General features: G+C 32.5%; 1 protein-coding gene and 1 long non-coding RNA gene across 3 annotated transcripts; one reads left to right on the top strand and one right to left on the bottom strand.

Annotated features, from left to right (window-relative positions):
* Positions 1 to 378: 378 nt before the first annotated feature.
* On the bottom strand, positions 379 to 24,477 carry LOC123707563 (phosphoenolpyruvate carboxykinase [GTP]-like). Of its 2 annotated transcripts, XM_045657700.1 has the most exons (14): positions 24,380 to 24,477; positions 15,801 to 15,861; positions 7,711 to 7,807; positions 7,400 to 7,545; positions 6,348 to 6,532; positions 5,583 to 5,705; positions 4,625 to 4,783; positions 3,977 to 4,080; positions 3,408 to 3,621; positions 2,676 to 2,868; positions 1,973 to 2,171; positions 1,614 to 1,763; positions 962 to 1,159; positions 379 to 755 (listed from the first exon to the last, which is right to left on the bottom strand). In XM_045657700.1, the coding sequence occupies exons 2-14, from the start codon at positions 15,830 to 15,832 to the stop codon at positions 651 to 653; spliced, it is 1,905 nt and encodes a 634-aa protein (XP_045513656.1). In that variant the 5' UTR covers positions 15,833 to 15,861; positions 24,380 to 24,477; the 3' UTR covers positions 379 to 650. The 2 variants fall into 2 exon arrangements, with proteins under 2 accessions (XP_045513656.1, XP_045513655.1); XM_045657699.1 differs by lacking the exons at positions 15,801 to 15,861; positions 24,380 to 24,477 and adding an exon at positions 9,941 to 10,145.
* Positions 21,778 to 26,193, top strand: LOC123707564. Its single transcript, XR_006753513.1, has 2 exons — positions 21,778 to 21,914; positions 25,694 to 26,193. It is a non-coding gene; the product is annotated as an uncharacterized LOC123707564 (long non-coding RNA).

The raw sequence follows: 26,193 nt of genomic DNA, 5'->3' as shown, positions 1-26,193 counted from the left end.
TTCACATTACTAGTAGATATAGTATGAAAGAGATGCTACTAGGCGAAGTTTTTTTTATCGCAATCAGGCAATAGTTTTATATACTAATAACAATAGATCAACAAAACCCTAATACTATTACTACTATATAGAATGTTCTGCATGTAAGGTCTATATCAAAAATGACAGTCCTTATTGCTACAGTTACTAGATTTTTGTATAGGATTATTAGGATGGCTTCAAGTGCGTAGGCACAACCCTGAATACAGATGTATCTACCAAATAATTTGAAAGATTGCTTTGTGCATTGCAACACCGTCTTGTCACCGTAATGTCAACGTGTGGCTGTAGTTTAAATGAGGCAATATTCTGTGGTTAGTTAGAAATTAAAACATTGTCTGTATTTAAAATAAGTTTATTATAGAAGCCTTATATCTAACATTTATTCCTTAATCTAACACAGCCACAAAATTCGTAATTTTGCCAGATAAGAAAAGACTAGATATCTGTTAAAATACAACACAATATTCTTGTTAATAATATACAGTACAATAAACATGAAAGTATTATAAATATTAAAATGTGTCGACATAGTTGTAGTTACTGGATTTGGGCTGATTAATTATATTCTATTGTTGCATATAAGCTCGTCTTTGGTCTCGCAATATTGTCTATGATTTTTTAATGTTTTTCTTGAGTGTCATCAGTTGGTCCCACATTTCGTTCGGTAAATCTTCACCTACTTCTTCCTTAAAGTATTTTTCTATCGCGTCAGCCTGAGAAAAATATGTCCATATTTATTTATTTACATTTTTTTTAAATTTACTTAAGAAACCAAAAAATACAAGATTTAATGAGAAAATCACTTTAAATAGGTAAACATAAAAAACGCGTAGAGAAAAAAAATACATCGAATCATAAATTATTTTGTATTGTGTGCCTTATGTCTACCCTAATCAGGTGGACAAACTCATGAACTTACCTCTTGCAACCAGAAGTCTTTAGGAATGCTAAACAATTCGTTCATATTGATGTCGTCAAGGTTACTACAGTTAAGAGCTCCGGGTTTTGGCACGAAACCTAATGGTGTCTCCACGTGACACTGCTCATCATCACATCTGCGCAAAACCCAGTCCAAAACGCGGGAGTTCTCACCGAAGCCAGGCCATAGGAATTTACCCTAAAATATAACATAAATGAAAATTATTATTTGGGACCTCCGTACCTTGGTAAAAATTAGAAAATGTTGGCAACTTTAGATGATATAAAAGAATCGGTGGCGCTACAACCTTTTTAGGTTTGGGCCTCAGATTTCGGTGTCTGTTTCTTGATCATTCAACAATCTAACAGGCTAGTAGGTGATCAGCCTTCCGTGCCTGACACATGCCGACGACTTTTTGGGCCTGAGGCCAGCCGGTTTCCTCACTATGTTTTCCTTCACCGTGCGAGCGAAAGTTAAACGCGAAGAAAATACATAGACAAAGTCCATTGGTGCACAGTCGGGGATCGAACCTACTACGAAGGATGAGAGTCCTGAAGCCACTTGGCCAACACTGCTCCCATGATTTTACAATTATTTTAAATTTGGCTATGATTTTGTATGATTAAAATCTTATTAAACCATTTGGATATACCTGTTGGTCTTTCCTGAACCAGTTAACGTGGAAGATCTTAGGCATTTGGCGACCAGCACGTGGCATCGACAGCCAATGTTTGAGGTACTCGCCAAAGTTGTAACCGAAGAACGGCCTCATTGCGAAAGGATCGTGCATAACTACTTTTCCCTGTAATTAATCAGAACAATTTTATCAAAAAGGTTACACAGAGGAACTCAGAATAAAGGAATATTTTTTAAGACGTATAAAATCCTGCGTCTCAGTATTGACATTAAAAGTAAATAGGCCAGTTTCGATTTAGAAGTTATAGAGTGACATCTTGCAATGTTCAAAAAACAGTGTTTAGTTAACACCAAAACTTTGAAAGCTTAACTCACAGCATATTCAGCAGCTGCAGTCGCTTCCGATCTCATGGATGCCCCAAGGAAGACTCCATGAGCCCAGTCCCGGGCTTCGACAACTAGTGGAACACCCGCAGGGCGTCGCCCACCCAACAATATCGCAGATATCGGTACACCTTCCGCACTCTCCCAATCTCCATCTATGATCGGACAGTTGCCCGCTGGTGTACAGAATCTGAAGAAAAATAATTACATTAGAAAATTAAAATTTGAGTGCTAATTATATAAAATAAATCTCGCAAATTCTTCAAACTTTGTTATTCGAATTGATTTAATTTTTTTAAATCGTTCATTAAAACCTAAACATAACAATAACATATATAGAATTTACAATTTTCTTAACCTACATAGTAATAAGAAACAAAAAAAATTAATTAATAGAAAATTAAATTTAAAAACTTTGGTCCCTGTGGCCAGTGTACCTTTAATGCTGGCAAAATTTCCTTGCTGAATTGCGATACTTATTCGTTGAACGAGGAATGCATATGATTTAATTACTTTTATACACACACACACACACACACACACACACACATATATATATATATATATATATATATATATAGAAACAATACCGGGTAATATATTGTATGGATAATGGTAGTGGAACTAAATAAATGTTTACTTTTGTGGTTCTATAACTAAACTTATACGTTATTTGTCTTATCCTTTATAATACCTTGAGTTTGGATGTGCTGCTGGCGTTTTCTTAGTTTTATCCCAGGGCTGTCCTTTCCAATCGGTAACACCTTCAGGAGCCCCTCCCATACCCTCCCACCACACACCACCATCTTTAGTCTCCGCGACATTCGTGAATACTGTGTCTTTGAATACTGACTCCATGGCAATTGGGTTCGTAGACTCCGATGTACCTTTAAAACAAATTTATTCTTTAAAGGCTCTACCATGATCCATAATGATAATATGATAATGAAGAAATTCCTTATGTATTTAATTAAATTATTTTTTTTGTATTTTTTTAACTCTTCAGCTATTAAGGAATTTAATTTTGTACTGTGGTACAAATAAACTTACATTGTACCTTTCAGGCACCAGGGTTAACCGTCACCGGTATTTTGGTGTTTTCTATACTTTGAGTTAATATATGCAGACTCGTATTAAGCCGTGTTTGCCTAAAAGGTGTTTACAAATGGACCAATGGACTATCTAAGTGCGCTTCGCTCGAACGGTGAAGGAAAACACAGTGAGCAAACCGGCATGCCTTAAACCCAAAAATTGTCGCCGTGTGTCAGGCACGGAAGGCTGATCACCTACTAGCCTGTTAGATTGTTAAATGATCAAGAAACAGACACAGAAATCTGAGGCCCTGGTTTATTTTATTTCATACATATTAAGCAATAAAAAGTCCTCCAGTCCTTAGGCGGTCAATATGGAAATAAATAATATTTACCTGGGGCAACACCGAAGAACCCGTTCTCAGGATTAATAGCTCTCAATACGCCGTTCTTGTCAAACTTCATCCAGGCTATATCATCACCCACACACTCCACCTTGTACCCGGGCAGGGTTGGGGTCATCATTGCCAAATTCGTCTTCCCACATGCCGAGGGGAATGCTGCAGCGATGTACCGCTTACGACCTTTCGGATCGGTGACACCTACAATCTAGACAAGCAAAAGGTTTATAATAATTTACCAAAAACATTCAAAGATCTTCCTACAAGAGTTTTAAAAATCGTAATTGTAATCGTAAAAACATCATAATTAATGTTATTTTTGATTATGTATTATGTAAATTCTACCTTTTAAAACTAATTTGTACACCATAATATGCCAAGTTATTGTACTACTACAACAGTTTTGTACCATATTCTTGAAAATAAACTATTATTATTATAATTAAACTGAAATACAATATTTGTGTCGAGTGAACGAGTGAATGCTAATCAGGAAATCTTTTAGTACAATACATCATTAAATAATCAAGTTCATTCGTCATATTAATACAATTAATAATTACCAGCATATGTTCAGCCAGCCATCCTTCTCGGCGCGCTATAACAGAACCCAGCCGCAGAGCGAAACACTTCTTACCTAAAAGACTGTTGCCTCCGTAGCCACTACCTGTAACAACATACATATATGTTAAACTCTGCGTACCAGATTATAAGCTTTCTTAAAAACTGGTTGTCTGTAAAGTCGGTCTACAATAGTTTAACATGACAACGACAAAACAAAACATTGATGAAATGATTGCATACTTAATCCTTTGAGGGTAACTGGACAGTGAGTCATGATCACTCGTTCATCGATTTATTAGACGTTGTCAAACGCATTTTAGAAGTTCTTAAAAGAATGAATTTCAAGTGGATGAAGGGAGGATCTTTCATCAGTCTAAACTGGCGAAAGCGAAGTTGTTCATTTACCGTCCGGAATTACGTCGTTAGCACGTCGATGTGATTGTAGCCGTAAAAGTGTCAATACAGCCAAAATTGTTATCACATTGTTAAGAAGATGGGTTATTATATTTATAATTAAATTCCTCGTTGATTTAATAAAAATAAATCCTTAAATAAACAGATCTACGGCGTTCTCCGAACCCCTCGTAACAATATTGTTACATACTTCATATATAATTCCACTTCATTACTGACACTGTAAAACTTACCATAACTAACTATCTCATTGTCAGCTGGTCGGTGAAGGATGATAGTTCTCGCAGGATCGCAAGGCCAACCAATGGTCGCTGATGACTCAGACCGTCCGACTGAGTGGAGGCAGCGCACAAAGTGTTCATCTTTACGAAGAGCTTCTAACACAGCGGCACCTGGCAGATTAAGCATTTAATTAATGGTTTAAAATAAATAATTATTATTGCAGCAGTTACGACATAAAATAATAAATATCATTTATACCCGTTGCCTAAATATAACAAAGAAAACTTAAAAAGATGTAAGTCCTCTGCCAAATATATTAGTTTTTTTTATAGAACAGTAGGCAAATGGGATCAGATGTTAAGTGATGCCCATGGACACTCTCAACTCTAGAGGGCTCATGAGAGCATTTCCGGACTTTTAAGAACTGATACGCTTTTGAAAGAGAACAATTTAACCGAATTAAAGCTATTTGTATTATTACAAACTTATAATTATTTTACATAATTTTAGCGTGCCTGGTCACGGTGACCACGTAAGCTGTAAAGCACGCGAAACGTCGGAAAAATTTAAATTCAAAATTATGTTTTTTTTTTATAAAATATGGGGCAAACGGGCAGGAGGCTCATCTGATTTTAAGTGATACCGCCGCCCATGGACACTATCAATGCCAGAGGGCTGGCGAGTACGTTGCCGACCTTTTAAAAAATTTGTACGCTCTTTAAAATAATTATAAGTTTATAATAATACAAATAGCTTTAATACGGTTAAAAAATTGTTTTCTTTCAATGTGTAAAATCTATGTTAACCAAAGACTACTATGATACGCTTGTTTCACGACGAATTCGTTCGGAAATACTTCAATAGACAGCTTCAACATAGTGGTGGCGGCAAAAACTGTCTTACAAAACGCTCCGTAGCGGAACGGTCGACGTCGTGATGATGATGGAACTGATATGATAATATACATACCGATTCTGGTCATAACCCTCATGGAGTAGGCGACGTAAGGCGAGTCGGTAACTTCCACACCAATTTTAGAGAGTGGTGACCCAACTGGACCCATTGAGAACGGTATTACATACATTGTGCGACCTGTAATAATACTTTTTTTAATCCAACACCAATTTGATGTATACATCTAATTCACAGAGTAATTCCAATACAAAGAATTGATGTAAGCGAAGAATAGACCTGGATTTTTAAGATATACTATAATTTATTTTATTGAAGTTTTTGAAGTGAAAACTTCATTAGTATAGTTGTGGTTCGAAAGTTGATGAAACGAAAAAGTGACACATACAGAAGAACTTTAAATTGGTGTGTATTTTATCATTTTCTGAATTAAAGAAACGTATATGTGCAAAAATAAAATAAAGAGATATTAATTTAAGTCAATTATGGTTATAATTGGATGAAATTTATCAATTTTATTTACATATCATTAATTTTAAAAACTTTTTCAAGTTAAAACATCTCACTACACTAATTTAAAGTATATGTATGTGTCTCGATTTTGTTTCATCGACTTTCAGACTTTAATTATTTTAGTTTTTATCAATATTAATAATTGATATTTAACCTAAAATTTATTGATATTCATCTCATTATCTTGAGATTAAATTTTTGAAGTTTTCACGTCTTCTACCACGCGTGAATTGCACACATGTTTTTTTTTATTTACACTTGCAAGAATTTGAGTACAGTTCTAGTAATGAAATAAGCAGGACAACTTACCTCTCATACATCCTGGGAAACGTTCTGCGACTGCTTTCTCATAGTCGGGCAGTGGAATATAGTTTCCTAACGCGCTCTTCTGGCCTGCGCGTGCGATTGGAACCACATCACGCTCGCGCTCCGCACAAATAAAAGTACGGGACTCAACTCTAGCGACATCAGCAGGATCCGTGCGAGCCAACCAGCTATGTAAAAATCAAGGTATACTTTAAGTTATTAAAACATAACGATCAAATATACAGTATTCACAATTTTCTTAACATAGTAATAATAATCTACATTTTATGTAATTATTTTAGAGATATCGCAAAAGGTTATAATTAAAATATTTTTCCACTCTGAGAATCTAAACAATGATTTGCATATTCTGAGATCAAAAAATACCCAACATTTCCTATATGTAACTACAGGACAACTCAGGATCTTTGTAACCAGGGGGCCAAGGTTGTTTGCGATACCAAGGGCCAGAACCAATTAATGCTGTCTTTGACACTATCGACATCTTTATAGATTCCAAGAGTGAGTTCACAGGGTATTTTATGTATTTAATTAAAAAAAATTTCGACGTTATCGTATTGGCTTTATATACACACAGTACGAGTGTATGTATTTTGTGAATAAATACAATAATACTTGATTGTTCTCAAACGAGATTGAGACATTAGATGAATCGATTATGATTTTTAAATTAAATATATAGCAATAGCGTGAAAAACAACCTTAAAGATAAAGATCAACACGATCGAAAACAACCTATTGCTTTTAAACAAAGAACAGTTTTTTTAGATTTCTCAGGTTATTGAATCGGGAAGGCAATAACACTTCATCTGTACACCGATCCAAGAGGAATTTCGAATACAATATTGTATTTATATCTGCTATATATATGTACGTTGTGAACTGTATATATACTACGTTTTAGTGCCGCGTAATGCCAACCAGTACTTAATAAACTAAGACTTTGGTTTTATAACACAGTGTAGCGCTTTTCTTTTTATTTCAGACTTTCAGATCTATTTAGTTAGTTAGTATATAGATATATATTTACTTACCAGTTATCATACTTGGGCAGCGGTTTCAGTGTGCCCTGTGTTTGCATCAGAGCCACTAACGCGTTGGCTTCGGCTTCGGAGCCATCACAAATGTGCACATGATCTGGTTCGCACAAAGCAGCACTTCGCTCGATGAAGGCTCGGACCTGTGATGATAAAATCATTTAGCTAATGAAGCTAATAAGGTCTATGCAGAGCGCAAATTAGAATAACTATAAATCGAGGTAATCACAGTCGAGACTCACCGCTAAGTATGGCTCTTGTGTATACAGTTAAATCTGGACTCTGAAATAAACTTCTAAAAGACCTACCTTCGGTGTTAGGGCGGCGACTTGAGGGCTTAGCTTGTTACCACGAAGAGCGGTTTGATGAGCTGCTCGACTGCAGTTCACAGCTACCTGGGCGAATCTGGTAAAACACATATAATTAAATAATCTATAATATTCAACTTCAACACCATAATAAATAAAGAAAATTCTTGGTTAATACAAATGAAAATAACTTTTCTCGTAGCGCTCCAATATAGAATTTGTGCCTAGTATGTTTTTTTTTCAATTAGACATTTTTAATAGAAACAAACACGTAAAAATAATTTATTAAGTTAATTAGCACCCATACTCTCACACACACAAACACATACGTTCATACAGACATACCAATATTTATAAGTTTTTTAGTAAATGTTAATTATTATAGTTTTGACTATCATAAAAAAATTCTAATGCAACCATTAGTTTATATGAAGAAGTTTATTTATGTTTTTAACTATATATAAATGTCAATTAAAAAGTAATATTTAGGGGAAAATACCTAAATGTACTGTAATATACGCAACTTTATAGTTATTTCAATAAAACCTAAACATAACATTAACAATTTCTCTAACATAGGTACATAGTAATAATAAAAATTAATAAAAACAAATTTAAAAAGTTTGGTCCCTGTGCCCTGTATGTTATTTTTCAATGTACCTTTAACACTGGGATTTCTTCGCTGTAATGCGATACTTATTTGTTGACCAAGTATAGCTCAAAGTAAAGTAAAGTACTATCTACCAGACGCCAAACTAAATCTTTAATTAGCACCTATGCACTTGAACCCCATGGCCCAAGAGTCTCTACTCCAAAGGGAACAAAACCGATGTTGTAGGAAAGACTCTCTCTTATATTTGAAACGATTATTATTTATTAGTATTTGAAAAACTTTTAGAAAAATATCCTAATCAACAGCTAAAATTGTTGACGTAGCGTGGTTTCTATGCCACGTATTAATTCTAATAAAATTATTAGAATTTAACTATAATCAAAATATTTATCGAATGATAATCTGGTTAATCGTTTTAAAGAAATTGTTATTTCGAGGCTATTAATTGATAATGTTATTAACAGGATTTCATTAAAATCATTATATTCAATAATTACGATCATTACGTATAATAAAATCATTAATAAAGTGACATTAATTAGTATAAAGGATTAAATAAAATTATTATTTTCTTCTAACGAGAGACGTCCGCCAAAATTCGACTGAACTTTTTCAAATTTGGAATAAGCTAAATATAACCACAGACATACAAGTCTTCGTATACGTTGAATAGAGACAAAGACATCTCACAGAACAAAGGTCAATTACTGGCTTATGAGTCTGAAAGTTATTTCTTTAAGAACCATTTCAAAAAGTACCTAAAATATAAACGATTAAATAAACTATATAACAAAATTATTATTTTCTTCTAACGACAGAAGTTCGCCAAAATTCGAATGAACTTTTTAAATTTGGAATAAGATAATTATAACCACAGACATTTTACGAGTCTGAATATACCTTGAGTACAGACAAAGACATCTCACAGAACAAAGGTCTTTAGTCTGTTATTTGTTAAGGAAGATTTTAAATAAAATTACGTAAATGGTTAACACATAATAGAAAAATATTAAATATGACAATTATTATATACTATATAGTTCGATATAAAGCTTTAACTTGTGCCTTCTACATTTTAGACCAGATTTAGGGAGATATTAAAGAAACAGTCTTAAATTTCATCACTAAGAACGTCTTCAAAGACATGGTTAAAAAAATTATATACCAATAAGCAAGAAACTATATGCAAAAAACTGGATGCGTTTGAGATCTGTGTTTGTCGACGTATGCAGAAAATATCTTGGACAGACTGCAGAACAACAAAGAAATGCTTATGACGGTTAAGAAAAGGAAACTTGAGTATTTCGGACACGTTTTACGTAATACCAAAAAGGACGAGCTATTACAACAAATCATACAAGGCAAGGTGGCAAGGAAACCTGGCTGCAGACACACGCCTTGGTTGGAAAACCTAAAACAGTAGTCAAAGCCCAAGTCATTGTTTAGAAGCTCGGTATCCAGAATTAAACTAGCCATGATGATCGCTAACTTTCGCAAGGAGATGGCACTGTAAGAAGAAGAAGCAGGAGGGCCCCATGAAGCGAACAGTGGTAGATCGCGAGCGCGTTGCAGGCTATAGGAGTCGGTAAACTTTTTTAATAATTTGAAAATACTCACTCAGCCGTCTTCCTTATGTAGTCTTCGGGGATAGTTTTGAAGTGCAACATTTTTAAAAATTTCATTTATTTAATAATCAATAGCTAATTAATTTAAACTTGATAAATTTAAAATTAAAATTGTATCACTAAAACTGAATAAGTATGTGAGCCACTTATAAAACTTTATTCTATCACCCATTTAATGGGATTTCAAATGTGGAATGAAAATGTTACTTGTGCGCGCGCGCTTTTAACAAAGAGTTGATAGTTGCCGCGCTGTGATTGGTCGAATTTGCGGGCGGGTCACTGACGTCAAGGCAACGCGTCATGCCGACGTTACATGAATCAAAACAAATTAGATCTAATGTTTGTCGATTGTTTGTTAATGATTTAAACAAACTGTTTTTCAATTTGTCAACGCTTAATAACATGAACGTCATATGCGTCTCAATTCTTGTCTGTAAAATTGAAAAAAAAAACCACATTTTATAAAATTTGTTAAGATCACAATAATTGAATATTTTTTGCTGTAGATCTTATAATGTATTTGTAAACATATTAGGAAAAGAGATCTCTTCCTTTTTCTTCTAAAAGGTAAGCTGAAAGTGACGTTGATAAATGAATTAGTGAAATAAATGAATTTTAAATCGGCTAAGCTTGATAACCAATAGTTAATAAAATAATAAAAACTTTATTCATGACCAAAATATGCTTGTCATAAAATTGGTCTAACGCTTGTCCTACTTAGGAGCCCCATAAGAAAAAGTTACATCTACTTAAACAAAACTCGCGTAAGACCTGAAGTATGCGTGAATGTTATCTATGTATGCGTGTAATGGCGACAAAGAAATGCTTATTGTAATCAAATTAGTATTAGTTATTAATGTTAAGAATTACGATAAGTACTATACAATAATTTTCAAATTGTTTTCTAGTTACGCGTAAGAAGCATCTTGTTAGAGAATGTTACTTTAACAATAGTTGAGTACAAAAATATTACTGGATAGATTTTGTTTAATACTTTAACCAAAAGTAATACTAATGAAATAGGGCTAGATATTTCGTCAGCAAAGTTAGAGGTTATATTGCGTCATATCAGAAATGTGAACGTTCAATCCAAACTCCAATGGGTCATGCTTTTATAGGTTATTGTGAAATACAAATAAAAACTACTGATTATCCGATTTTTGGTATTTTGACACAGAAATCGGATAATCTGTATGATTTTTCATCTAAGAATAGCGTCATAGTAATTATTCTCTTGTCTATATTTATAGTTATAAACATAATAATAACTAATTATAAATTGAATACAAAAAAATAAAATAGTACAAATGCAACGTTTTGTCATGTCTCTTATTACAGGAAAAGTTGTGGAGGATGTCTTTACTTGAAATAAACAATGACGGGCTAATTTATTTTTTGTTTTCTCCTTTTATATATTTACTTCTTAGATTATCTGATTACTGTGTCAAACTAACGAAAATCGAATAATGTCGTGATAATTAATGATCTTTTCTATAGATATAACACTTCATATAACTAACAATAGGCTAATCTTTTTTTAGTTTTTATGTTAATGCCACATAATTATTAAAACTTAGATTACCTAATTTCAGTGTCAAACTAACGAAAATCTAATAATGTCTTCATAATGTAATGATCTTTTCTATAGAAATAACGCTTCAAATAACTAATTTAAGGCTAATTATTTTTTAGTTTTTAACTTAAATGGCACATAATTATTAACTCTTAAGATTATCCGATTTCAGTGTCAAACTGTCGAAAATCAGATAATGTCTTAGAAAATACACTTCAAATAAATAATAAATGACTAATATTTTTTTGGGTTTTTAAAGTCATTTATGACATTTAAAGCCAATTAAAAATGTAATAAATTTAATACATGATGTTTCAAATCATTGTTTTATTTTTATCATATTCTTTTATTTGCTGAGTAATGTTGAAAGTTACGTGGCTTTTAAAATGAGATTAAACTGGAAGACAGTAGTTTCGATAACGTCTGTTATGGTTATGATGTTTACTACTTGTGAATGTTAAATGTTATGCTAGGTTAAATTCTTCATAAGATCTAAGAGATCTTGGATCGGCGCATTTTTGACAAAAATTAAAACTTATATTGAGTGGTCTGATTTGAATAAAATTAACAAGTTCAAGTTTGTCTTTTACTTACACTGTCGTCGTAATATAGTCCGGTAATTAGCCAAATAAAACATATATAAAAATATGAGGTTATAATGTAATGTTATATTTGGATTTATAAAACCGATTTTGAAAAAAAATACGGATTTAAACGTCAGAAATAATATAATAATTACACTTTTGAGTTTATAACAAAATTGCTCCGACGTTTTTAGTGTCAAGGGTCTTTTGAATCTTATTAAGAACAAAACCTTAACTTTTCAATAAAACCTATTTAATAACTATAACGAGTTCTTCTTTTGTTTATTTAACTCGACGTTATGGTTGTTTTAAGCGTCATTGGCAAGAGACCACCCCAAGTCTATTGAAGTTTTTATTTTAAATGTTTTTTACTCGCGTAAACTAAATAAAATCAATTGAATTACATGTAACAGCTGTGGTATATTGTGTTTAAATTCACTAGTGGCAAATTTTACGCAAAATTACGCTCTGAGATGAATACATACCAATGTAATTCTTTTTCAACCTGGCAACCCTATAAAAGGTCAGATAATGTCAGAATTGATAAAATAACCGGTTGGGGCGGGGCACTGAGTTATTCTGTGGAAAATTTGCTTGTTGACAAATAAACCGACGCTAGTAAAACAACTGAATTGATTTTGGTGTAACTTGGAGTGAAAGTTGTATGTACCTTTGAATCTGTATGATTTTTAGTCACGTAAAATGCAAATAGAGCAGTTTTTTATAGAGTTACTACTGTATACATAAAACATGAGGGTTTATTAAATTAAAACCCTAGATTTTATCTACTAATACTAATATAATAAATTGTGAACATTTTTGAGGTTTTAGAGTATAATGAAACCGATTTTGAAAATTATTTGACAAATTGAAATTCTTTTTCGTGGTTAAAAAAACCGTCAAACTAAACCCTTTTTACGAACCCTGTCTGTTAGTTATTGTCAAAGTTGTTGAGCTTGAGTTGTAGAGTCTACAAAAAAAGACTCCACCTCGTATACATACGTCTATTCGCGTTTAACTTAAAACTATTCCACGATAGTGCGAAACCGGGGTCGCTAGGTAACGATATCGTTATGCTATCACAATCATACCAGGGTATTTCTAAACAAGGAACATACAATGTACACCGCCGAATTCACGCCTAACACATGAATAAGTATCACTAAGTTTAAAAATACATCGTAAATTAACAGAACTTTGTTCCTTCTTTGTTCGAATAATAGATAGTAGACACCTGCGTTTATCAAGGTCGATGGTAACAGGTTCTGTTTTCTTTGATCAGGAAATAATTCCCTATGACGTTCACATATTTTTTGTATGATTGTAGACTAGAAAGGATATTTATAATTATGTTTATGCAATAAACTAGAGAACATTTAAATTGACCTAATATGGAACATTGCACGTAAATTGTATCATTTTCGGGCAATTATTAGTAGTCCTAGTGTTCTACAAGAACAGTTTATATGTATCAAAGGGCTATTTGATGCGTAAACGAAGAACATTTGCAGTCCCTAGGGGTAGAACAAATATCTCTATGGCCTCTTAACAAAAGCGTTAAAAGTACATCAATCCTGACCCAACTCCGCATACGGACTCGCCTGTCTACCATTTGCCGTCATCGAATTCTATCTTTTTTCGTTCATAGCGCAGAGGCGACTAGAACTTGGAGAAACCGATCGTGGCTGTTAACAGAAGGCAAAAGATAAGATCAAGCGAAAGTCGCATCGTCCTCAAAACACTGTCATAATTATTGTCTCTCATAGAGTCGCGCTGCACAGAATCCGGTGGAAACAGATAGTCCGCTCCAGGTGCTCTTGCTGACCACGATGCTCAGACTTGAGCTGCCGATTAAAGAGGGAGAACAAAAGCGTTGAGAGTGCTTAGTACTGTCTCCGAAACTATCAATATTTTTATATGCTGTCAGAGCGAATAGAAAAATGTTGATGCATGGTATACATTTCTCTATGGAAAAGGCCCGTTTAAGTTTTTTTAAATCATAAATAATATGAAGAGTGTTTATTCACGGTTAATTAGCAAATTAATGGAAATTATCATAACATGTTATATAAATGTTTATATAACGATAGTGTAAGGTCAAGTTGATATTTAAAGTTGGTGGAATTTTAAAAACGCAATACTCATATTTCAATGAATTGTTTGTTGCTACCCCTTCGGACGTGAACTAGAATTATGCCTCCTTCCATTCTCAACACAAGCGTCGCCTAGTGGTGCAAAAACATCCAGCAGGTCAACCACCAAACGTTATATTGCAACCAATTTCATTAATTACAATAAATGACAACGCATGAAAATCGGTTACGTTTTTGAGTTGGTTGCTAACAAACTGATAGATGACAAGGACTTTGTTTTATAATGTCATTGTAATAAAATCCAACGAAACGTTTAACAAATTAGATGATAACCGTCATTATAACAATAATTAATAACAAAAACTTTATTCACAACAATTAAATTGTGACAAAATTCTATCACTAGCACTAGGCCGGTGTGGGTAACTAGAAAACAAACATTCCGTGGTACATGGAATAAGTAGTCTTAGTGTTACAACTACTCAAACACAGGTCTTAGTAGACATTAAGTATGCGTGAATATGTGTGTGTGAGTTGTTATAAGCGTGGGCTGTGTCAATGTCATGGAACCTCAGAGTCATGCAAAGATATATCCTCTTATACAACTATATCCACTCCGTTTATTAACACTCTTTTAGCTAAATTATTTTATTTCGTCCCTTTCTAGCAAATAATGTTTACTCTTAGATGAAAAGAGACAGACTTTAGTTGAAGGTCCAATAAGACTGATTTCGGTTACATGAATAAGGCGGGAATATACCATAGATTTAAAAACTCTTTGATAATCTATGTCAATTGTATACAGTACAATACAGGAAGCGGTAGAAAAACTACAAAGAGCATTAGTGTCTTCTCTATTAGAGTCTGTAAGTAATGTTATGCGATGCATTCTTATGTTAAACATCCTTATTAGTAAAATAAGTTAGTCTAAGGAAGAAAATATGGTTGCGACGTTAGGGAGTGGACTGGTATTACGACTGCGGAGGAGTTGCTGCATCTGGCACAGGACAAGACACGCTACAAGAGATTGACGGCTAACCTCCAGTAATGGAGAGACACTAAAAGACGAGGAGGCTAGATCGTAATGTTGGATGATGTCAAAAATTTGATACAGTATATAAAATAGTTGGTAGTTTACAAATGGTATTTTCTTAATGTATATAAATAAAGATAGATAACGTCAACTGATGCAATATGGGATGGGTGCCGTGCCTCCGAGATAACGTGATCTTTGATCTTAATATATAAATACGTTTGTTTATATAAAACTTGTTTCAATATCAGAACACATGACTCTAGAGTCCGCTTTTACGGCCGCTTTGGGACTCGTAGTGAATTTTATGATCGTTGAATAATGAATAATAAAATATAGTAATAAATTGTTTGTATATGTTGTTGTTTTGTTGGGAAAAAGGTCTTTTTACCTTTTTTAGACCTGGGCCTCAAATTTGCCACGATATTTTCCTTCACCATTCGAGTAAATGTTAGGGCGCACAAAAAAAAAGTCTAAGACTTCTTAACACGTTGCAGCCACTAGGCCAACACAGTTCAAAAGGTCTTTTATTCAGTTTTATGTTCTGTTAAAATTATAAATAAACATACCTTTTCGATATCCTTGTAATAAAATACACCATCTTGGATGTTTACCAATTTTGGTGATTTTCTGAAAAAAGAAAGAAATTCTGCGATTATTTTACATCTTGAAATATCCTATGTTGTAATTGCTAACTATTTTTCAAAGAATAAAATCCATTAATATTCATCATGTCCACGAAGGGCAGCGCTAAGTTATTTCTTCAACCTAATAAGGTTTCATCTGTGGCCATGCATCAATGAAGCTCTTTTGTCTATTACAAATTGTGCGCACGGTGTACAAACATTATTAAAAGTAAAAAACCATGTCTTAGAGAGACAAAGCAATTTCAGTTGTCTTTGGTATAATTCCCGTCAAACCCATTAGGTTTTTGACATATACGAGCTTGTAGCCTCACCCATAGATAATAGTATAATCCACAAATAAATAACGAAGTGTGTGAATATGTCTTAACGAAGATGAAATCCGGGTTCATGTATATTGAAGATAAATCGAATTATCTTATAATTTAAAATCTTTTAATGTCTCTCGTGTTCAAAAGCAGACAATATTGAAAGTCTGAGTCCTGGTTTAAACTGACAAAATATTTTTATGTTAAATTGCCGTCGTTTTAGTCTAAGATCACTTTTTTGGCAATCCGTGACTACAATCACGGCTACGATGTCATCCATATATACAACATTACAATCTTTTATTTTTTTGTTTGTAGAACAGGGGGCAAACGGGCAGGAGGCGCACCTGATGTTAACTGATACCGCTTATGGACACTCAATGCCAGAGAGTACGCGAGTGCGTTGCCGGCCTTTTAGGAATTTGTACGCTCTTTTCTTAAAGGTTAGGTCGAATTGGTTCGAAATACTTTAGTTGGCAGCTGGTTCCACATAGTGGTGGTTCGCGGCAATAACTGTCTTAAAATACAACTTATACAATATTCATAGGAGTAACAAGATACAAATCCTTATAACTTATTCTAAAAAACGACACTAACAATAGAAAAAAAAGGTATTTAATACATTGAATGTTTTATTATAACGCATTATCTAGTTAAATAAAGTTTATTTAAATATTGCAAAAAAATATTACGTAGAAACGTAAATATTACGTATTTCTACGTAATATTTTCTGTATTATTATTAAAGAAATGGTCCTTTTTATTTTAAAATGTTGACTATGCTAGTGTCGGTTTTTGTGACGGTGTCCGCGTACATATTTACTGTCATCATTAACGCGCCAAAAGAAGTATAACTTCAAAAACTTTAATGCCTAAATAACAGCCATTAAGGCTTCATTGATTTAAATAAAATTAATATAAACAAATTTTGTTGACGGTAGAATACAGTTTGGCCACAATTTCTAAATCCACTGATATTCGTGATAGGATCAGTAAGGGGTTGGACTGCTTGAGAGCCCCTTAGGTAGAAGGAACTGCCTAGAGTCCTTCCCTTACTTATAAAAACTTTAGTTTTTGCAGGGTTGGATTATTTATGTTTTAAAAAACTAGTTCCATACGATGTTAATAGTTCGTAATTAGACTCCAAAGAGACCACATCATACTTTAATTCATATTTGAGGAATTGATCTAGTTCAATTCTTATTTTACGAATTAACGCGCTTTAACCGGTAAGGTTTTTTACTTAGAATTCGAAAAGGTATATAGAAATGTGTTGAACTACCGTAAAGAAAAATTGGGTCATTCCAGCTTATCTTTTACGAATTCATAATTAACTTTTATCAAATATTTATTCCAAGGATCTTTGAAAGGAGTAAATGAAATCCTACGCAAATTAAATACCGCCTGCTAAAGATCGCGCTGCAAATAGGTCGTACAGGGAAATAATTTTGTCTTAAGGAACTATTTGATTGTAATTCAATAAACAGAAAATTAGATTTTCCTTTATTCCAGTCTCCATTATTTTTAACTACTTAGTACACGACCTCTCTCTCTTCCTCGCCACAATTTTCCAATCCTGCACCGCTATCGCTTTTACTCCATCTTCCCATGTTTCTCGGTGGGCTTCCCTCTTTTTTCTTTCCACTGGGCCATTCCAAGTTAGTCCATTTCCACTTTAACTTTTTTTTATGTGTCGTGTACCATGGAAAGTACTATGAAGAAAATATGCCTTTAGATTTTTAATCTCTATATATCCCATATGTAGCCAGTATTTACGAATGCGCGAATCTACGATCGGACACAATAAAAAAGAAATCGAAATTATTACTTATATTATTTAAACAGTTTACAATCGTGAAACTCGGCATGCCTTAGACCTAAATGACCGACCGCCTGTATCAGTCTTATCACTTCTAGCCTATTAGAAAAACCAAGTAATAAATCATAAATCTGAGGCTCAGACCGTATAACCTTGTAGATCATGTTAATTTGACTATTTATCACACTATTTATTAAAATAATATATAAGAAATACTTCCCTATTATATAAATATAAAAATAAATGTTTTCTAATCAATCTTGCATCTCAATAAAAGTACTAATTTGTTTGTCAAACTGTTCTTATACCTAAGAACAAGAACTAAAGATTATTTAGATTTAGTTTTTATTAACACGTTATTTTGTTCACACACTTGTAGATAAGCCCCATACCCCACGTAGGTACCTGATAACTGATATTGACAAACATTAATTATCTTTTTTATTTCTAGGTACGAAATGAAGGTCGAATTGATAATAATATTTAAGCAATAAAATATGGTTTATTACATATTGGGTGACGCCCGCCATGTTGTCTGAGCTAGGATTACGCACGATTGCTTAGATAATATTTTCAAGTTTTGCTTATACAAGGAACGAAGGATAGCATAGCTTTTTAAAAATTATTTCATTATTGAAACATATTAACATACTTATATCAATAAATACTTAACCCGAATGACGTATATTAACATTGTCAAATTATGTACTGATTCACTAATACGTAGGATTAAGAAAGAAAATTGACATCTATGTCCGATTTTCATCCTGAGGTCGTAGTACCTAAGTGGGGCAATGGGCTTATCTACAGAAAGGCAAATCCCGATTAAAAATCAAAATTATTTTGGAATAGATTTTTGTCACCTTTAAGATTAAAATATTTCAGTTGTTATTTTCTATATCCCATTTGTAATGAATATTAAAAAAAAAACTAAGAACAAGAACTAAACAAATTTTCTTGTTCTTAGGTGTAAGTACTGTTTGACAAACAAACGAGTACTTTTATTATTTAGATGCTACAGTTTTTTAATAACATTTATTACCAATAGACTTTACTTTCTTAGAACTCGCTCGTGCGGTAAAGGAAAAAAAACACCATGAGCAAAGCGACATACCGTAGGGTCTAAAGCAAGATCGACGGTGCGTGTCAGGCACAGTAAGCTGACCTACTTGCCATTTACATTATATAAATAGAGGGTTCTAGCACCAATGTTTTTTTTATATCTGAAATGGCCTATTTCTTTAATTTTTCTGTATATTAATTTAGTTTAATCATATTAATTAAAACCCAGATTTTTTCTTTTGCATGCTTTCCTTCATATATTATAGTATGGACGTGGTTAAACATAATAAATATGTATATTATGAAACGTATTCTAAAATAGACGTTATAACTGCCTACTACGCAATCAAACTTGTCTGGTTTCTCCCACTTATAGACTACATTACCAATAGAGATATACTATGTAATCTATGGCGTTTGTGATTACTGTGGCGCATAAAATAATGGCTAATTGTCTATTGTCAATACCTAAATTACGTTAAATTTGGCTGTTATTGCAACCATACGCCAGTAACCAACGGTCAGTAATTTGACTCCAAAGTCTTAATAAATGTATTAAATAGATCAAGCTGAGTTTTGTTTTTGAATTTTACTTTTAGCTTACACCGCGGATGTATTTAAAACGACGACAACGGGAGCCTAAGAATTGGAGAAGATTAACACCCGAATCTAATTGATATGATATAATATGGGTTCGAATACAACAAAACGTAAAGAACTTAGGTAGCCTTAGACTTTGTTTGAAATTTTAGATTAGAGTCTCCACATATGTCATGGACCCCAACTGCGACATAAAGGTTCCATATCCTTTCGATGAGATGCTAAAACATTTATTTAATATCTTAGGACCGTTTATTAGTAGGAAACCCAACCAGGAAGACGGCTGTATTGATTACATCGCAATAACAAGACATTGTAATATTTCTTATTATCGTATTTATCGTATTTACTTATCACGGCCAAACAAAAATTTATCTTTTATTTAAATAAGAGAGTTATCATTATAAGCCTATCAAGATTTTATGACATAATTATTTATGTGCGAGTAAAAATAATAAGTACTGGCCATTTCGACTCTTTACCACAAAAGAGTTTTCATTGTCATATGTCATTATAAATACGTCAAGTATTCCATAAACAACAGATGAAGATAGGTACTGACCGATATTGTTTCGACCACGTTGTATCGATATTAAAAATGATTTTAATTGTTATACAATTTATGACATAAGCAGTAAATTGTTTACCCTATGATTTAATTAAAACATATCAGTAAAGTTTAACGGTTGAACTAAAGTATTCATCTGTCTCTTTTAATCACATCGTTCTCACAATCTGCCTCTCACAAGTTTAACAAGGCAAATATGGACAATTAATTTAAATTATCACATCGTAAAGCGAAATACGAAACGGTCTCTTTTCTAATGATTGGTCGAACTAAAGAGGTGTGAAACACAAACATAGCGTAGTCGGTTTCCGACTTCAGGTATAACGCTTTACCACAAGGCTCAAACGGAGGAAAGAAAATACGCAAGATATAATCGATATTACGTCACTTAAATCAATCATTATTACTGCAATGTTATCTCGTATATAAATGTAATACTTTTTATATTATCAGGATTAATTAGATTTTGAAAAGTCATCTATTGTCATCGGACAAAAAGGACGGATAATGACTTAGATTATTTGTATATATTATATATTTATTTTCATTATTTTTTTGATGGCAATTAATCACATGATCGAAATAACGTGGGTGATTTTTTATCTCTGGTTAATCGGTTTTGTTTCTAAGAACTGATTTAAAATGAATTTAAAAATAGACTGAAAATAATACTTCATTATCATTAATAGTCTGTATTTGTTTGAAGTACATATATCATATTTTGTTTACTCAAATCCGAGATTATATGACATGCAAAATAACAGGAAAATTACATTATTTTTAAATTATATTATTTTCTATCAATGTATGTAAAATATCATTTTTAATTTAATTTGATATGTTCGCTTATGTATGTCCTTTATCCGCAACGAATTTCTAACGTGTTAATGGCGTTTTGATTTTGTTGTACGATGTTCAATAATCAAAACGTTTTTAATATTGTATGAATTTGGTTTTCATCTGGCAATCTTTCATGGTTTTATATTAATATATATTTGCTGATAAAGGTAAATGTATCGTTAAAAGCAATATGTGTAATGTTTTGTATTCGTTTCCTAGATTTTTTAATATTATAGACAAAGACGATCAGCCTTTTGTAAGTCTGTTACACGCCGTTAATGGCTGGGTTTAGTCCAGGTGGATCTAGCGTTCACGTCAAGCACACACCATAGTCTCCAATAAAGCATTTCCATCTACGCATGGTATACATTTTCACATGATCATGAACCCCCGGTTTAGACAAGCTAATTTCCTCAGGATTTTCTTCTTCTTGCTGTTAGTATTAACTTCGGATACAAGTAGGAAAAGCTGAATTATTTCGGACACGGGTAGAAAAATCAGATTCATTTCGTACACAGGTAGAAAAATCGGAATCAAACGACAGATCTGAGGTATCAGAGAAAGTGTTTTGCCTCTGTAATGTTTAAATAATTGTTTATGACGTCAATTGTTTATGACTACGTCAATAAACGGAAATATAAGAAAACAAATTAGAATGATAAACATGTTTGTTATAATTGCAATTGATTAGTAGCGATATTTTATGACTATATATATTTTAAAACAAATAAGTATCACAATACACGAAGGAAATACCAGCATTGAAGGTACACTGGCACAGGGACCAAACTTTTGAGGTTATACTTTTGGCGCGTTAGGAAAAAATGCTGTCACAAAAAGCCGTAAGTTAGCATAGTCAACATTTTAAAATAAAAAAATGCCCATTTCTTTTATTATATAGTTTTTTGTGATAATTAAATACACTTTATTGAACTAGAAAATGCGTTATAATAAAACTTTCAATGTATTAAATACCTTTTTTCTATTGTGTAGTTTTGTCTATAAACGTAGAATAAAGCGAAAGATAAAAAAATAAAAAGATTTTTATCTTGTTACGCCAAAGAATAGAAAGAACTTCAACGTTTCTTTTAATTCGTTATAATTTTCTTTTTCTTTTTAATTATTATTAATACTATGTAGGTTAAGAATATTTACAATATTGATATATAATAAAAAATTTATAAGTGGAATATTTAGAGTCCCTCGTGGAGTGTACCTATATTGCTTTAATTTCTAAGTAAATATATGATATGATATAATATAAGTATGATTCGTTTAATGCTAATATAAGAACATATATATTTAATAATATATAGTGTATAGGAAATATTTAAGATTGCGGAATTAAACCCTGCTGACATTTAAAATCCGGCTTTTAGTATATAAATATTTAAATTCATAATATAGGTGTGTTATGTATACTGTTCTAATAAATAATTGAATGAGCGTGTGGTCCGTAGTATTTACAAAAATTGTGTTTTTAGAATATTCGTTTAAAATCGGAGACCATTTTCCACCATTTATATATTAGTTTATGAAAGTAAATAATAAATTAGCATTACTTAACCTTATTATTGCTGATAATGTGGAAATTGAACAAAAATACGTTACTAATAGGTTTTTAATGCAATGATTGAGAAAGTGTGTTTGCTACCCGGCAAGTATTAATCTTCATTATTCTTGGCAAAGGTCAAGTTAATTAGATCAACACAATGATCTATGGAAAGAAGTATACTAAATATGAAGAAGATACAAAAAGTAAAAAGTGATTATGTAGGTATTTGTATAACAAAGAACTAAAGCATAGATTAAGAGGTCAGAAATGACATAAAATAGCGATGGGCTAGTCACGTAACACGATACCTGGACAATAGATGGACATTAAATACAATATAATAGCACCACCCGGGAAAGAAAGTATGGGCAGGCCAAAAAGACTGAGGGCGGACGGTGGGTGACGACTGAATGAAGAAACAGGAAAAGACAGGCAGACTATTGGCAAAGATAGAACCTGGAAAGGTTTGCAGAAGGGCTTTACCCTAGAGGGGTCCATATCAACAGGAGACTAACATTTAGGTATAAGTCAATACTGACAACATTTGAAACGTATATTAAGATTTGAAGAAAAAAGAATATTTGAGATTCGGAGTGTAAGATTTCGTGCATGTGATTCCAGAGGTCATAACGTTCGAATCAGGCCAGTATTTTTTTGTCTCTAAGAGCGCACTTTGCATGTACGAAAACCAGCATGATTTAATATCAAATTCAACGTATTGGAAATTGATAAGGCAGACGTATGTGCCACGCTTATGGTGGCAGTTTTTATCCAGAGTCAACTACAGAAACTGCCCGTGTTTCGGGTAGAATTAATGAAATTAATTATTACATTAATCAATCTTGTATAACATTAAACTGTTGCACGCGATTTTCCACGCATACACATCCTTGTATGGCTAGAAACCGGATGCGGCAACAGTTTTTTTATATTTCACGAACGCATACAGGTGAACCGAGATTAACTTGAATTGGAAAGGTTTCTCAACTTTTATCGAAACGATATTAATTTTTTATATAAATAAACAATGTAGCCTACTACAGCTAAAAAGGCTTTATTGAATTTATAAACGTGTTTTTACTATTAAATTATTATTATTAGAGTTTGTAAATATATAGGTAAAGCCAAAGCCGAATCTATCAAACTATTTCTCGTAATTTGTGGTAATAATTTGATAGCAGTTTAACAGTTAATTTAAATTGCTTAATGCATGTGAAAATCAGGTCGCAAACGGCAAAAACACTTGCGAGGTAACGTTCGTTTTTACAACATATTGAAATGTCTATAATTATTCTTTATTTGATAATAAAAAAATTGTTTGATTTTACGAAAAAATATAACCGTAATTGTGAAATTTCGTCAGAATTTGATAGTTTCCTCCGCAGGTAAATTTAGGAAATAAAAAAGTGGGTATTTATTTCAACGCGTAATTAAAAGACAGTATAGTTTTAACGAGTTTATTTGACACAAATTTACATTAAAGTTTAATTTTAATTAACCGTTTTGTGATTTACAAACTATATTTTTAGGGTTATTTTGATATACATAGAAAAATTACGTTGGGTAATAAATAAACGTGTTATACTATAATGTATACGTCTTAAATTAAAAAGAAAACAAGTTGAACTTCTAAATCAAAACAAAAGATAATCCATTGGTGACATAAAAAGTCGAACGTCATTCTGACATTTGATTTTTATCGTCATAGAGTATGTATATCATAGAGTAAGTATAGAGCAAAAAAAAACTTACAAATAGCAGCCAGTGAAATCGCGCAGTATTGAATACGTGTTTAGTGGAATGAACGCGGGTGCGCACTGACTTTCAGATACCGTGATAGAGCTCAACGATAATTGATACCGATTTCTTTGGCTTGATCAATCAATGGCTATTTTTAGAGGATTTCGGCTGATTAATTGTCATGCATATTATTTACATGTATATGGGAATGTTTTTTTTAATCCACAGAATAGATTAATATAGTTTTATATAACTTAGACTGTTGACATTTAGAAAAACTATTATAGAATATTTGAATTATAGAAGTATGAATGGTTATTTATGAAGGTTATATCTTATAAATAAAGTAAATTAATAATTCAACTTTATGAGTTCACGGCGTCTAATTGGCACGCCAACCAGGTTTCTTGTGAATACGATAAGAGCAAATTATACAAAATATATATTATTTGGTTATGAAACATACGTATCTATCTTCTTCTCAGAACAAAAGCACACAATACAAATCTTAAAAACATATTTATTGTTTAGCACGTAGACACTGACTTTGCTAATTTGGGACTAATTCATTGGAAAGCTGGTTCCACATAGTGTCGGTGCGCGTCAAATACTGTCTTTCGCTCAGTTGTAGTTACTCAGACGAACGTTCAGGTGATACGGTTGTAATTACGCACTTTGAACTACAAAACTATTATATTAAAATAATGTTATATAAGTATATATTTATTTCACATTTCTATTCTATAATAAGATTGTTATCATTCAATAAGCTGAAAAACAAACCTTGAAAATATCAATAATATTTGTCTCAAAAACCTTTTATCAAATTGTCTTTTTTATATTCATTGTGCTTATCGCGAAAATTTCAGTAGTACGGAACGTTTATGATAAAATTGTAGTGTTCCAATTCTTAAAAGGCTGGCAGCGAGTCCTCTGGAATTGAGAGTGTCCATGGGCGAAGGTATCAATTACCATTAGGTGAGCCTCCTGCACGCTTGTCCCCTAAACTATAAAAAAAAACTTGGCAGTTGAGGGTAGTAAAAGAGACGTTTAAAAAAAAAATTATAATGATAAACTTTCGCAATACGATTGGATTTATTATTTATATGATATTGGTATTATCATTCTATGGCTTCATTTATTTTTTATTTATAATCTGTGTATAAATAATAATTTCTTAATTAAGCCTCATTTATTTTTATTACGTTCATACACAAAAGATACACACACTTAATACAGAAATAAGTATATAATTTTTCCAAGGACCTCTTAGGTATCCTCCAACTGGCTCCATGTCTCTTTATCTTGAGCATTTTTATTCCACAGCATGTCGGGGAGCCCATAGGCTTTCAGCTTTGAAAGCAGAGGTCTGTGCCCTACCCGATCGAAGGCTTTCGCTATGTGCGAAGTTAGCTCCTCCCGTTGAACACAACTGCCTCTGCCACCTATGTGTAAGGTGACCTCTCTTTCCATTTCCTGTTGGCCCCTTCCACCTTGTTACCCTGACTCCATTGCCATTGTCCATCCTAGCGGTATGGCCAGCCAACTTCCACTTAAGTTTATTGCAATGTGTATAGATTGTTAAAACAAATGAATCATTGTTAAAACCACCAAACACATTGCTCCACTAAGAAAAGTGTTTTGGAACATTTAAGGGTTTAAAACTGTATGAACGACCCGTAAACAGTTTTTAGGTTGGTAAGGTGCAATCTATAATTTATAAGGCTGAAAATTACATTTGTTTTAAACTTATTTTTCTGTTGTATTGTCCATTTATCGACGGAATTATACATAAATTGACAATGAAATTAAAGAAAATTAAATAT

The sequence above is a fragment of the Pieris brassicae genome, chromosome 3, assembly GCF_905147105.1.
Source record: "Pieris brassicae chromosome 3, ilPieBrab1.1, whole genome shotgun sequence".
Classification (NCBI taxonomy): Eukaryota; Metazoa; Arthropoda; class Insecta; order Lepidoptera; family Pieridae; genus Pieris; species Pieris brassicae.
Note: the sequence above shows the minus strand (reverse complement) of the source record. Positions and strands in the feature narration are given on the sequence as shown.